Source organism: Diadema setosum, chromosome 17, assembly GCF_964275005.1.
Source record: "Diadema setosum chromosome 17, eeDiaSeto1, whole genome shotgun sequence".
In the NCBI taxonomy this organism is placed as follows: Eukaryota; Metazoa; Echinodermata; class Echinoidea; order Diadematoida; family Diadematidae; genus Diadema; species Diadema setosum.
Genome location: NC_092701.1, coordinates 14,090,919 through 14,107,754, shown reverse-complemented (window position 1 = coordinate 14,107,754; position 16,836 = coordinate 14,090,919). Strand labels below are relative to the sequence as shown.

General features: G+C 39.6%; 1 protein-coding gene across 1 annotated transcript in view; it reads right to left on the bottom strand.

Annotated features, from left to right (window-relative positions):
* LOC140241197 (polycystin-1-like protein 2) overlaps positions 1-16,836 on the bottom strand; it is a 126,055-nt gene that overhangs the window by 46,178 nt on the left and 63,041 nt on the right. Inside the window, exon 12 of the mRNA XM_072320957.1 lies at positions 2,922-3,016. Coding sequence (XP_072177058.1) covers positions 2,922-3,016 — 95 coding nt within the window. The remainder of the gene's footprint in view (positions 1-2,921; positions 3,017-16,836) is intronic.

Below are 16,836 nucleotides of genomic sequence, written 5' to 3'. Positions count from 1 at the left end.
CATTTGACTACCAATCAATTTTAAGGAAGCTTTCCTTTTGAAGCAAAATGTCAGCATGGATAAAGTGCTAACCCACTAATTAAACTTTAAGGTGCTGGTGTAGACTATGAATGTTGCTTTAATTTTCTTATTGGTCATAAGGCACAATGCTACAATGCTCCTAAAACCAATGATTGCGGTATTTTTCTCTTAAGTTCAACAAAAGCGAAGAAACTGGCGAAAATGTCATGATCAGTAGAATTAGCATGAAAATAGTGCTAACCCCAACAGGACAAAAAATAACAAAAATTATGCATTAAATGCTTCAAAATTCATTAATGTTTATCTCATCTCCACTTTCATAACTTCCAGAAGAGTACGGGTTATATGATGAATCCGAATCACTCATTTTTTTAGATGAAAAAGTCTGCTCACTGTCCTTTTTTAGGTCTTTTTCAGACACCCTTCTGTCTGCTACCATGGTGGTCGCCATCTTGAAAAATGTGGCTTAGCACTATATTCCTGCTTATAAGATGTGATTATTTTGGGGGGCAAAAAGGTGCCTGCATTAATTGACCCACTTATTGGTTAAATTTCATGATGATATTTTTATGGATTATAGAGGAGTGTTTCAGAATGGTGCAAATGCATGTAACTCATTTTTCACAAAAGTGTGGGTTAGCACTATATTGCACCGACCCCCTCAATTATTCAAATAATCTCAAACTGGTAACATCCATTTTCATGACAATATTTTTAGCTATTTTCAAAATATTGGAAAATTGTGACATTTGAATATTTTCCCTTGACCTTTGATCCCATGGCCAAAACCTTTCCCTACAGAATCATTGTGCACAGTAATTCATGTTTTATACATGACTTGTAAACTGTACTTAGTTTTATTAATCTAAATGCATTGAGTAATTAAAAAAAAAGAATAATTACAAATACAAGAATCTTAGCATTTTAACCTGACTTTATCCTTGACATTTGATCCCATGGCCCCAAAATTCCCATGACAATCACTGTCAGTAAATATATATGCATTAAGTTTCATGATACCATGAGCCATATCTGAGATATGAGGAAAATGTGAAATTTTGGCAGTTTCCTTTGATCTTTGACCTTTGACCTCATGGCCCAAACTTTCCATGACAATGACAATATGGCAACTAAAATTTAGAAATAACCTGGTACTTTTTCATGAAGTCATAGCTTTTTCAAAGATTTGATAGACTATTTGACATCACCTAAATGAGGTATTATACAGATATTGACTTACCAGAGGTGGAATATAACATTTGAGATCCTCACAGGAAGTCATATTTTTGTTGGGGAAAAATATAGTTTTCCGAGACAAAAATATAACTTCCCTAGGGAAATGAAATGTTATATTCCTACCGAAGGTAAAAAGTCAATATTTGTTATATCATATGACCTACAGTACAAGAAATAAACTCCTTTAAAAAGCAAAACGACTTCTCCTTTTTCAAACCCACAGTCAAATTAATGAGTACACACGTGACAACAGCGCGCTAGTGGTATTCAATTGAGCTATACGTATGTAGTGTTTGTTAGATCTAGCATAACTGATAGCTTTCATTCTTCCATGGAGCACAACAGCTGCAATATCATCGCTAACTATGATACACAGCCCAGTCGCTGTATGTTTCGCGCATGGTGTCTGGTCGGGCTACATCACTGCCTGACATTACATTCCTAACGTTACTTTGTTAGATAGTCACTATTCAATGATCAATCATCGTAGGGCCTAGTTCCGTAGCATTAGATCTAGATTTTGTAATGACAGTAAGTTTTGTACAAATTGTAGAAAACTACAACTGCCGCTTTTGGTCTAATAAGCAAGCTTGTTGAGATAACATTTGTTTGTAGTGATGTATGAGAATGTGAACTTTCTGACAACGTAGGGCCTAACGTTAGTATCTTCTGTCTGCGATCACTGGTACCAGAGCTGCAGACTACGGACCTGGCCCTTGTCCAGGTCCTGTGCTAGTAAGTAGCATAAATTTACTCAGTTCAGGCACTGGTAATGTGATGGGAAATCCTTTGGCTCCTCTGTCACGATCGACTGTCTAACATTAGAGCAGTAGGCTCTTTAGCTTCCAGCACACAAGCGAAGCACAGCTGCTCATCAAAGCTGTCATAGATCTACCAGTTAGACGAAAACTAATCTGCTGCAATTCCGTAATTCGCACTTGTGTATGTAGGCTATATAACATTGGTAACGTGCGATGCCCATACCGCTAGCGCACTGTATACTATGTGGTACATGGTCAACTGGTCATGATTGTACATGTATTCATGTGTGCAAAGCGTCTCTGTGTATGTACAGTTGGTACTTTGTACGTCATCCCTCCAGATATATAACACCATTTGTTTAACATAGTTGCTGTTATATTCCATGGTTGTACATAATTTACGTTATGTTAGAAATATAATGCTTCTCATTCTTGTGACCATGGTCACGTGACAGCATTTTGACAAATCACACATTGGTATCTATATAGGTCATATAGTATATTCAACAATAGCCTTCTTTCTCTTGCCCACAAAGAAGATATTTTCCTGCTTTAGTTTCTACACTTGTCTGCAATAAATTTTGTGGTTAGTGAACATTATCAAGGAGAAATTATTGCATATAAAGGAGAAATGGTAACAGAAATAAAGACTGTTTAGATCTGATCAAGTCATACCAGCTAAAATCACTATATAAATATCATGTGAGGCCATTATTGCATTAGGCTGAAAATCTTAAAAAGATCACTCTTATGACAAACTATATTCTTACCTTGGCATCCTGAGCAAATTGGAATACAAATGTACAGGTACGAAATACATTGTATATCTTTTGCATCTTAGCAGCATTAGATATGAACAATGAAGAGATCATGACAGATTACAATGACAGTACCAGTAATTACCTTGCAGCTCGGTCTACTGCTTCCCCTGCAGTGCCACTTCCACTTTGTTCTCTTAGAACAGCACTCAGTTTCAGGTTGCTTTCTGCAGCAGTAAGCTGAAATAACAAAAATTGAATTTGTATTAGATTTGTACAGGATTTGTCCGGTTTTACAACATCTGTGCAGACAGCAACACATATAGAAAATTTATCAAATTGATGCAACTGTTATCAGCAAAGTTCTCTGAAATCTGTGGCAGTTGCACAAAACGAAAGTCCAAAGAGGCTTGATGCTATCAACTGAGTTTCAGGACAAATTCAGCCTATTTGAAACTGATTGACAAATTGCCCTACATCGATGTAAATAAGCACTGAATTGATCAGTGTTTTAGTAGCCATGATAAAAAACCATGGGCATACATACTGGAGCAGGATTCAATCAAACCTATGACCTCCTGATCTCCGGACAGGCATCATCTCCACTAGACCTCCAAGCTTCCGCCCGACAGCAAGTGTTGGTTCTAATCCTTATAGCATGCAGCGGTTACTGCATAATTATTCAAATTCATGAAATTCTTCTGTCGAGATGTTTTTCTTGCAACTGATTGACTTCTTGGGATGCAGTATGTAAGTCTTTACATCACAGACTTTGAAGAAGATCTTTAAAGACAGACGCATGAATCTGTTCAGAGAAAGCAAGTTCCTGTAAAGGAAGCGACACATGCTTATGAATCTGCTCAAAGACAGAAACCGGTGCAGTAAAGGCAGCGAGAGACATTTTGCCCTCTCGCCCAGGATAATTAGAGTTGTATGTTATACAAACATACCAGGCCTGAGGCTCTGGTTGAAACTATATGTGCATGAGATGACTTCAATAAGCACTATTTTCTGAGGGGCGCAGCCCCAAAGAAAATAGAGCTTATGGTTACATTGCCAGTTATACAGTAGCCCAACACGCTACATCAGTGGTGCCACTACCCTATACTGGTATCTATTTCAATGTGCAATGTATCTACAGCAATATACCTCACTTGTGTTTTATTAAATGTTTAACATGTTTTCATGTATGCAGAGCTCAATATTAGCACTTGCCCACAACAAATAGAGTTGCATCATTGCATTTACTCTGTATTTCATGGTTATACTGCCAGTTATTTAGTAGCCTATGCTACATCAGTGGTATCACTATTTTCCCTACAGCAGGTACATATTTCAAGATGTATAATGTATGTACAGCAACATGCAAATACCTCACTTGGGTTTTATTAAACGTTGAACATGTTTTCATGTATGCAGGACTCAAAATTAGCACTTGCCCAGGACAAATAGAGTTGCATGCTACTTTGTATTTCATGGTTATATTGCCAATTATTTAGTAGCCCAGCCAACATGCTACATCAGCAGTACCACTGCCCTACTAGTATATATTTCAAGATATGTAATGTATATATGTACAGTAACATACCTCACTTGTGTTTCATTAAATGTTTAACATGTTTTCATGTATGCAGGACTCAATATTAGCACTTGCCCTCTTGCCCAGTCAAAATAGAGTTGCCTGATGGGTAACTCAAAAAATATTGAATGTATAAAATGCACTTACCCTATAGATCCTGTAAGTCGACTTTTACTCTCATATAAAATAATTCTTTCTTCAAAATAAAAACAAAAATGTTTGGTTAAATCAATGCATCAGCAGTATTCCAGGGCAGGTATTTTTTTTCCAGCAATTGAAACATTTTTGTATATCTCTTAAAAAGGCAAGTGAACAAACATTGAGCTCTGATTAAATTCATATTATTGCTTCGCTCATGGCAACCAGACAGCCGAATCGGCTTTGATAAGGAGTAAATCAGATGATTCATATGGCACCTTTCATGATATTCACAGCCAATAACCCTTTGTTTTACAAAATTATGATGTTTAACAATAAGATGTATCGTAAAATACTGAACAAACTTGGCTGTCCAAACATCAACATTTAACTTTTAATAGATCAGTTCATTATACAACCCAGCATTTACACATTAATTCTCATTTCAGCTATGGCCATTTTCTGCTATGACAAATTCTATTAAAGGCAAAATGCAGCAATTGCTCCCCTTCTGTGGATACCATGATAATGTAATCTATTTCCTATAAGTAGTGCCAGTAACACTTTGCACTCATGTATACATGTGATCATCCTCTGTTTTAGGCACACACTTTTGATATCTAGCATTCATGGACATCCTTTTTACATGTCCATATTCACATCCAGTTTCTGAATATGCAGGAGATGACTGCATTCTATGCTCAGTATCTTTGTGTATGTATACGATGCCTTGCTATAATTTCTTTCTCTTTCCCTTGTTATAGACAATGGCTCACTCTAGCACAGCAAAGCAAAATAAACCTAACTGCCCTGTCAGCCAGATTGTACTTCACAACAAGGGCAAAAGAATCTGCTCATGCCAAAGACTTATCAGATGCCATTCATACCACTCCACAAAAGGCATCAAAACTCATCAATGGGCAAAACTCTCAAATGTAGCACCTCAACCACATCATCATCAATCAGAGGCAACAGATCACAGAAATTAAAAAGAACTAGAAATGTCGCTTTGGCGACTGGTATGCCTCCGCCATAATGCATGATTTTCCCAATAGGTCTAGATAGTACATGTGGACACTGTGTGATTACATTTTCACAAAATTGGCAAAATATTGGAATTACAAGTTTGTCACAAATGTGTTGAATGTTCACCTTCCTTGACGTAGGTTTAATTGGATGAATAGGAGAGCATGTATCTAGGGATTTATGGACTTTAACTTGACTTTGACCCATTCATACATTTAGGCATTGAGTAATTTTCAAGGTACAGGTGTGGAGAAAAAGTGCAATTTCTGAATTGAATAGTAAATTGTTACCATTTTCATCTGGCCCTTGACCCTAAAATTCATAAGATAATCACTTTCAGGTAGAACATGCATAATATGTACTAAGTTTCAAGGTAACTTGAGCCACTTCCGAGATATGGAGGAAAAAGTTAGTTCAGCACTTTCACTTGATCTCTGACCTTTTGACCTTTGAGGCAAAAAGAGAGAAAAAAAAAACTTTCCAGAGAATTTCTATTAGGTTACACACGCATACACCAAGTGTAAAAAAATAACCCTGCTGGCATTGCATAAATATGAGGGTAATAGTAACATTTTGAAGTCTTGCACTTGACCTTTGACCCCTGACCTTTGACCCCATGAACCCTACATTCTCTAGATGATCACTTCCAGTCAGTACATGTATATACTATGTTCCATGAAGATACCTTGAACAATTTTCCAAGGTATGGAGAAAAAAAAAGAAGTTTTAATATTTTTACTTGACCTTTTGACCTTTGACCTTTGACCTCATGACCCAAACTGTCACCAGAGAATCTTAATTGGGTGATACATGTATACACTAAGTTTCAAGAAAATCTCTTCAGGCATTCAATAGATATGGTGGAAATAGTGACATTTTATGTATTTGACCCTGACCTTTTGACCTTTGACCTTTGACCTCATGACCCAAACTTTCACCAGAGAATCTTAATTAGGTAAAACATGTACACACTAAGTTTCAAGAAAATATCTTCAGGCATTCAATAGATATGGTGGAAATAGTGAAATTTTATGTATTTGACCTTGACCTTTTGACCTTTGACCTTGAGCATGTGCACCCAAAAGTTGATAGGCACAACTTCACCCCCTAATACACATACATGCCAAGTTTCATTAGGATACCTCAACAGGTTTCGATAGTTACCTTGTCCACAAAATTCATTACGGACGGACGGAAGGACGGAAGGACGGACGGACGGACAACCCGAAAACATAATGCCTCCGGCACCACTTCGTGGCGGAGGCATAAAAACCCAGTGAATTTAAGTACCGCAGATCACCAAAGAAGTCATCGACTGTCACCACACCAAAAAAGTCATCATCAACTGTCACCACACCAAAGAGGTCATCATCAACTGTCACCACACCAAAGAAATCATCATAAACTGTCGATCACACCAAAGAAGTCATCATCAACTGTCACCACACCATAGAAGTCATCATCAATTGTCACTACATCAAAGAAGTCATCATGCATCAACTGTCACCACACCAAAGAAGTCATCAACTGTCACCACACCAACGAAGTCATCATCAACTGTCACCACACCAAAGAAATCATCATCAACTGTCACCACACCAAAGAAATCATCATAAACTGTCGATCACCACACCAAAGAAGTCATCATCAACTGTCACCACACCATAGAAGTCATCATCAATTGTCACTACATCAAAGAAGTCATCATGCATCAACTGTCACCACACCAAAGAAGTCATCATCAACTGTCACCACACCAAAGAGGTCATCATCAACTGTCACCACACCAACGAAGTCATCAACTGTCACCACACCAAAGAAATCATCATCAACTGTCACCACACCAAAGAAATCATGATCAAGTGTCACCACACCACAGATGTCATCATCAATTGTCACCACACCAAAGAAATCATCATCAACTGTCACCACACCTCTGATGTCATCATCAACTATCACCACACCTCAGATGTCATCATCAACTATCACTACACCAAAGAAGTCATCAACTGTCACCACACCACAGATGTCATCATTATAACTGTCACCACACCAAAGAAGTCATCATCAACTGTTGCCACACCACAGATGTTGTCACCAAATGTGGCTACAACTCCGACCCCCTCAGACCAATTGGGTGCTGCAGAAAGTTCTCCAGCGAAGAAGACACCACCATCTACCATCACTGTGAGTGATCAAATCATAAACTAATTCATGAACAGTGACACCGACGATGACCTACTCAGTTCTTCACTCGAGCTCTTCGAGAGCCAACAACAGTCCTCACGAGGAAAAAAAAAAATGAAGTCTGAGTAGACAGTCACAAAACATCCAGGCTACATGAATGGCTTTAGTTTATCACATGTATCTTCACTTCTGTTGAATGTTTGTTTTCAAGTTGGATATTTTGAATGTTTCAATATGTACTCTGTGTTCTAATTTTTAACAAATTATTAAAAAGATGATTCAGATGATCCAGACAGAATCTTTCCTATCCACAGCCACACCTTCCTTAATATTGTGTAAACTAGAACTATCACTCACTCACAGTCACTGTGATTAATATACCCCCACCCAAAAATGAGGGAATTACTAGCTCAACCAGGATTAATTTTTACCTCCGCCAAGGGAGGAGGTTATGTTTTCGTTACCGTTGGTTTTTGTTCGTTAGTTAGTTTGTTTATTTGTCCGTGTGCAAAATAACTCAAAAAGTTGTGCACGGATTTAGATGAAACTTGCAGGAAAGGTTAAAAATGACGTGTACACAAGGAACAGATGATTAAATTTTGGTAGTGATCTGGAAAATTTTATGGGTTTTATGAAGGATTTTCAATATTTTGCCACGTAGGGTCAATGAACTTGGGAGTTCAAGCTGCGCTTTTTGAAGTTTTCTTGCGTGCACTAAAGTGCGTGCTCTAGTTTCTGCTGGGGCGAGACGCGCCGCGCATATGAGGGTTTATGACGTAACAAAAAACGGCCAGCCATGGCATGCATCAGTATACAAATGACGCACAGGTCTGAGTGCGTCAGTCGGAATTGTGTGCATAAGGTAACTATGGAATGCTTAACCCACGAGGCGAAGCCGAGTGGGTTTAGGCTAAATTCCATAGTTACCGCATGCACACTATATTCCGACTGACGCACGAAAAGACATGTGCGTCATTTGATTTATAGAATGGGTAATTTTCTTGTCAAAAACCCAGTTTTCTATCGTGTTACCCGATGACAAAATTACTGGATGCATTTCCTTTTGGCTTTCCGTAAAGGGCATGCATACCCGTACTTACCGTTTTTACTGGATGCATGGCCAGCCATGCATAAGTTTTTACTGGATGCATGGCCAAGCTGAGTGCGCGAACGCTTGCTTTAGTGCGCGAACCTTTGTTACAAGTACGCGTACTCTTGCTAAGTGCGCGATAACATGTTTACCACTGTGACTCAGCGTGCGGCCAGTAAAAATGAACACATAGCTCTCGACCAATCAGATTGCAGGATTCTCGCTACCCATTCTATAATAAACACTGATGCATGGTTGGTTTAGCTAATAGGCGTCTCGTACTGAGTGCGCGAACGCTTGCTTAGTGCGTGAATCTTTGTTACAAGTACGCGTACTCTTGCTACAAGTGCGCGATAATATGCTTACCACTAGCTGTGACTCATCGTGCGTCCAGTAAAAACTGATGCATGGTTTTCGGGCTCTCGTCTATGGCAAGCCAAAAGAAAATGCACCCAGTAAATTTGTCATCGGGTAACACGATAGAAATACGGGTTTTTGGCAAGAAAATTACCCATTCTATAAAACAGATAACACACATGTCTTTTCGTGTGTCAGTCGGAATATAATGTGCATGCGGGTTTTTGGCAAGAAAATTACCCATTCTATAAAACAGATAACACACATGTCTTTTCGTGTGTCAGTCGGAATATAATGTGCATGCAGTAACTATGGAATTGAGCCTCCACAGTGACCTTATGCACACAATTCCGACTGACGCACTCAGACCTGCGGGTCATTTGTATACAAATACATTTGAAATTTGGCTCACATGAGAAAACAAAGGAGGTAACTTTTATCTCACTAGCAAGTTGTAGAATGAAACATATTTTTCTACTTTATACTACATCAAATCAATATTTTCAGTGTTTCTAGTAGGTTGTATTGTAGTGTGCTTTCACCAATAATGAACAAACTACAGTATCGTGTGTTATTGAATTATCGCTCAGTGAAACTTATTCTATGCTGTAGGCTTGCTGGGTAAGCAATTTTATGTAATAAAAAAAAAATACATTATGTGATTTAGCCTCAGTTTTGTCTGCACACATAAATAAAAAGTTTTTATTTCACATGTATTCTTATATCACCAAGTAATAAAGTGTATTTCTGTCCAAATATGAGTTAACTTTCAAAGCTTTAACATCACCCTCTGAAGCAAGTGACAGTCCCTTTTCACAAATATCATATAGCTAAACCATGTCAGATGCGACACATCTCACTTCTCTTCAGTAGTTACTTTCAACTTGGAGCATTTTTATATGTTCTAATTCATACATATCTTTAAATGATGTGTATCAAGTTTAGAAGATGAATCAGATGATTTATACATCACTTTTCATATCAACAGCCACAGCATCACTTATTTGGTACGCAACTCAAATTAATATGACAGTACATATTACAAATATTTTTATCTTCAAAATCAAATAATTAGATGCAAAAAACAGCAGATAATTTTCCTGTGGTCAACTGTAGAATCATCATCATTCCTGTAGCATGTTTCCCATCTTGTAATATCCTTGGAATCATTATGCTACAATGCAATCACCTCACATATAATGTTGTATTACAAGTATTGTACAATGCATATCACCTTTTATGTCAGTTTATATAAGTGGGGTTAAAAGTATTGTACAATGCATATCACCTTTCTAATAGGTCTGTTACTTGTGTTAGAAGTACAATTGTATTGTACAATGCAAATCATCTGAGGTACATGGCAATTGTGTTAGAAGTATTCTAAAATGCAAATCACCTCAGATATTTTAATTGTGTTATAAGTACAATGTATTCTACAGTGCAAATCACCTTTGTCTGTTAATTATATAGCAAGTACACTGTATTCCACAACACAAATCATCTTCGGTATGTTAATTGTGCTACAAGTATTCTATAATGTACACTGTAAGTCACCTCTGTTGTGTTTTTTTTTTATGCAAATCAACTGAGGCATTTGGGTTCTTGTACAAATACATGTACATTTCATAGTACAAATCATCTTCTGTATGTAAATTTGTTGCAATTAAGTATTCTACAATCCAAATCACTGTACCTATTACCTCCACCAAGGGAGGATGTTATGTTTTCATTACCGTTGGTTTGTTTGTTTGTTCGTCCCTGTGCAAAATAACTCAAAAAGTATTGAACGGATTTGGACGAAACTTACAGGAAAGGATGAGAATGACACAAGTAATAAACCATTAAATTTTGTTAGTGATCTGAGAATTTTTGCAGAGTTTATAAAGGATTTTTGATATTTTGACAGGTAGGGTCAATGAACTTGGGAGTTCAAGCTGAGGTTTTCAAACGCGCACTAAAGTGCGTGCTCCAGTTTTTGCAGCTGGGCGAGGCGCGCCGTGCAGCTGAGAGTTTATGACGTAACAAAGGCTTCTATATTGGGAAATCAGCCGATTTTTCAGCATGTATACCTATGGGTGTGAAAATCACTGATCTCTATGGAAGAGCCTAAAGAGCTATCCCCAGTGGTGGAGAGGAAAAAAAAAAAATCTCTTTGGGAAGAGCAAGATCATCGGTGGAAAGTAGCTGCTTGGTGGAGGTCTTCGCTCTCAGAGTGCTTTTCTAGTGTTAATTTTGTTACAAATAATCTACAATGCAAATCATTTTACTTGTGTTACAATTATTTCTTAATACAAATCACCCTAGGTATGTTCATTATGTTTGACCTCTGTTCAACTCCATTACTCAGAATATTAAGACCAATATACTGCATGTTCAAGTAATTATTTTCCAATAGATACCTTTCCTCTTTTGTAAAACAGTGGAAAGCACGATGTGTGATCCACTTCCCAGCAGTGGTGTCAGTAACACTTTGCACTCATAGTGCCTCAACCCCTCCCTCAAAAATCAACAGTCAAATTTTCACAACCTTCCATTCTTGAACAATTATCCTTTTTCATCTTCCAGCATAGAACATCTCTTCTGCAGTATTATACCATTAAGACCATTACATTTTATGAATTTCTTTTCGACTGTCATAATCTGGGGGGCATTTCATGAAGGAACTTGTCGGATAAAATGTCCAACAAGTCAATTATATCCGACAAGTTCAGAGAAATCAGCCAATCAGGGGGGAGTTTCATCAACGCTTGTCAGCGCCGACAGTTGTCGGCGCTGACCAATTTCAGCAAAATCCTTGGTTTTGATTGGCTGAGATGCTCTGGTCACTGACTGTTACTATGGTGATTCAAGTTGTCAGCGCCGACAAATGTTGATGAAACACCCCCCAGACTAAAGAATTTCTCAAAACTTGTCGGACATAATTGACTTGTCAGATATTTTATCTGACAAGTTCCTTCATGAAATGCCTCCCTGGATTGAGAAGGCTGTTTAAGCTTTACTGCTTATAGACCGATTCAAGCAACTGTTCATGGAAGTGCGCCCTCTTAAGGCGACGCCATAACTGGGGGCCAAACAGGCCGGGTCGGCAAGCGCCGGCCCTGCGTGGGTGGCAAGGGTGCCAGCGGCAGCCAGTGCTTTTACCACCTGGCGCCAGCCGGCCAGCTAGCTATCTCTGGCGCTGGCAGTGATCGACGCATCTGGATTTGTGACAACTAGAGTCTTCATTTTTTTTTTCGCTAGCTAATTAAGAATAAATAAAATTAAACAACTTATACCGACTATGAGCGAATGGGTAGATGACATACGGCTGTAGCCAAAACTTGAATTTCAAGGTAAATATCGGTATGATCCGTGAATGTTTGTAGACTCTATTTCTTTGGCGATGACTTGGGTACTCGCGTGTAGATAGTAAGCCCCGTATATTCACATTTGTGTAAGACTTGCAAGAGAATAAAAACCGCTGGGGAGAATTATTGCTAGGCGCAGGCAGACGTCTTGCTAATAAGCCTAGGCTGTTGACAAGTTAACTGATATAATTAAATACAAATAATGAATAAGAATCTTGAGCTAGATATGGCGCAATATTGCAAGCTATCAGTCATTAACTTAACCTTTTTAGGGCAGGCTTTTGCCTTTACTTGGTCGGGAGTGTCGGGCCAGCAGGGTAGAATCTGTCTAACGTTAGATCTTGTCTAGAAATCTAGGCAAGAGTCCAGACTAGATTTAGACCTATTGACTTCTAGAACCCTACATCCTATATCATTTTCGGTTGTCGATAACTTCAGGCAAGCCTAACTGAGTAAACCAAACGGAATATAAATCTACGCGTTTCTAGGCCGTATATGCCTAAACTTAAGTTACGACTCTACGTCGCCTGATGTCTACAACCGAAACTTCTACTGTTTTAGGTCTAAGTAACCTTGCATAACATCACGTTAATGCATAATATTATAATCTACAAAAGTGATTTTCAAATCATACTTTCTTAGTATGATTATGAAACAGATGTTTGCCACCATCCATGGTTTAATATTTATAAGTATCACTTTATCAAAAGTCAAATTCAGAGTTCCAGGCCAAAATTGAATAGGCCTATGGTCAATTCAGTGTTGAACATTGAAGAAGTTAAAACAATATAAGAATTTAACACATCTTGAACAATTTATTTAGCTGTAGTGTAGGCCGTTAAAATGTTTGTCATAATAATAAAGTCTAGCCAGGAAGTGGATTCTAACTTTGGCAAGTAGGACACCAAGGATTAAAAAAAAAAAAATCCCCCCCAAAAATCGGTGAATTATCAAATTCTTTGATCTAAACTTGTCTTCCAAGATGAACAACATATTTTACGAATATGCAGTGATGCAGTGATAACCTAATTAAATAGAGAATCTAGTAGACATAGTTTGTTTCGAAATCTGTGCATTTTTATATTGTTGTATTTCACTTGTAGCGGTTTTCTATATCTATGTATCATATTGTCTGGCACTCTGGCTGTTGTAAATTACGCTGTCTGGCGGCCACACATGCCATCAATCCCTTGTTTGAGGCGAGACCCCAGCTGGGTTTTTCCAAAGTGGGGTGCGTATATTTGTCGTTTGAGAGTTGGGAGTCGAAGTACTTGTCCATTGCAAATAAACTTTCTGCTCGGCGTGACAAACCTGGAGGCCAAGCCAGGGTTTGATGACTCCAGCAGCTGTCGTATTACGTAAGAGCATGATAAGGATATCTGCCTGTGGCAGACCATTCAAAGTGGACTCAATTTTCTCTATCCTTTTTAAAGTTTTCAATTTTATATTCTATTGAGAAATTCTATGGTCATTCATTTTACATTTCGAACGAAAAAAATTGACCCGTAAATAACGAAAATACATGAATAAGAAGGAGAGCATTGCCAGTTTCCCGGTGCTGACAATGTGCTATTTGGCAGTGAGTTACAACGGGGAGGTGAGACTACCTCCCTGGTTACGATCAGCCTACTGAGAAAGAGAGAGAGAGGGAGAGAGAGAGAGAGAGAGGGGAGAGATGGGGGAGGGAGAAGGGGAGAGACAAAATGGAATGACAATAGTGCCGGTCACTGCAGTACAGGCATGCTCTGTCTGCATACGCTGAATGTCTACACTCACACACACACACGTACACACACACGCACCATGGAGCTACATAGCCCATGCCAAAACCAAAACAATCTCCTCCTCTCGCGGTGCCCCCCCCCCCCTCCCCTGTGGCGCTGTGGCGATGACTGATGCTTAGATTAGGCCAGGGTCAAGAAACAGATGTTTTATATCTTTGGTTTTTAAGTCATTGATTGCCAAGGTATACACTGGCATTATTTACTGGGGTGTAGCCTCTTCAAACGAGAGATTTGCGTCATGGTATTTTGTCAACATCCACGCGAGCTTTCTTTGTGCGCCGACACATGACAGGTGCGCACTACATTCTTCGCTTTTGTCATCGTGCCGAGGTACGCGTATTTCACATTCCAACAGTAGTCGGATTTTCATAAACACACCTCTTGTTTTGGTGTCACGGAAACAAGCTACCAATTAGTGACGAGCTACGCATCTCCATCAGCCAATTACCACTCTCAAAGCTCCTGTCCGTGACATGTTTTCTCTGACTACGCTTTTTCATTTTCCACGCTTCCTCACTTCACGATTAGCTTTCATCCCGAGAGCGCGTCCTAATCGTTGGAGTCACTCACGTCCGCATACTACGTCCGTACTTCCCACGTCTTCTCGCGCTGACGAAACCTCGCGCCGTGGACTGGCATTTCATACGGATAATACTCAATACGGATTATTACACTTTCCCGGATTTCGTACTTCGCGGCATTCGCTACTTTTCACATCGCGACTCGCCCTTACCTCAGGCTACACTCCAACCTGTGGATCTTTACATCGCTACATTCAACGCGACCGGCGCCTCGTTACATCGCTGCATTCAACGCGATCTCAACGCGATCGGCGCCTCGTTACATCGCTGCATTCAACGCGATCTGCGTCCCATCACATCGTTGCTCCGGTCCAGCTAGCGTGTGGTCTGTGGTGTGCAGACTCCACTACAACCAGCTAGGGACCGTGCAGTTCTCCTATCCAGCGCTCCAGCGGTGGATCGACTCTACCCTCGCTTGTGCTAGCCGCGGCACTCGGAGGATACTCCACGCTGCCGCTGGATATTTTGTACATATTTCTATGGGACACTGTCGTCTTCGGACACCCTTTATAGTGCATTCGGAGTTAGTCCATATTATTTCGGGAAGTGCAATACAACCTACAAGGACACTTTACACCTTTTCTGGTGCCCTAGTGCATTCCTCTACTGATACGGTCGCCTACCATTCCTGCTGGTGGTGCCTTCAGCTCCAAGTCCCGTTAGCCACTCGGTGAGTAATAATTTAGTTAGGTATTTCATCATAGGCCCGCACCACAATACCTACACACTTAATTGTCTTTAATTTTGCCTTAATTTATCATGCGTCAGCGGTGTCTGAATTTCACACTCTGCCGTGCAGCTTCCATTTCCATTTTTTTCTGTTATTTGTGCACCCAACAACTGCACAATGTGTTTTCCTGATCCTTCCTTTGAAGCTTTCAAAGTAGATCATTGTCTGAATCACTCAATTTGTCCAAAAGAAAGGCATTAAAGGCCGGTGAATGTCTTTTCCACACAGTGAGTAAACAATCACAATATTAGCGCGGCGCCAGCGGTCGCCGGCTGCGGCGCAGCGGCTGCGCCCGGCTAACTATGCGCGATGGGTACGCTAGGCCGCTGAGCTGCAAGTGCAACTCGCTGGGTAGCTAGCTCGCTGGAAGCCCCGGCCCCGTTGGCCCCCAGTTATGGCGACCGTTATAGTGCCGCTAGCGGCGGTAGGTGAATAGGTCATCGAAATTGAATCGGTCTATAACATGAGTATCCTCAAAGAGCCCCTCTAACGTACCCCGTTAACCCTTAATTACAACATGTTGATATCAATGTTCCCCTCTAGTACAGAATGCAAAAGTAAATCAAACGAGACATGAAAACTCGTCACATTGAGGACGAGTTAGGTGATACGCTTGTGGTCATCAGATGACGGTCATCTGTGATCGACAAAGAAAAGAATGTGATATAGGCACCTTGAAGTTATATTGAGCGTGCATATCCACTCGGCCACGGGTCATCCACGGAAATGGTAAGACAAAAAAAAAAAAGAAATGTATAGATATAACAGGGGGAAAGTCAATGCCCACTCAACTAACGTGGCCTGGTGAACATCTATTGCATTGCTAGACGGAGAAGCGGCCCTGTAACGACTGAGGTCACTATGCCATTTCTGGCAACTTGGGAAAAATACGTCCCGCAGACATAAAACCTATAATCGGCTGGTTTTGATACCTTGCCTTTAATCACAATTTTCAGTGTAATGACGTCATCAAATTACAAAACAATGACATCGTCTTGAAAGACAATTGTTCAAAGTACAACACCTCAGTCGTCGTCATTACATACTATGATCGGTTTGACAAAGTCAACCTGCAAAATGTTGCTGCAGTCGAAGCAATGTGGTCTCCAACACACAAAAAAGAGGGATATGGCGTGTGTGTGTGTCTGTGTGTGTGTATAGGTGCGTTTATATACGAACGTGATTTCTACATGGACGAATATGTAATACAAAATTGAAGAAAAAAAAGTAAAATAAAAAAA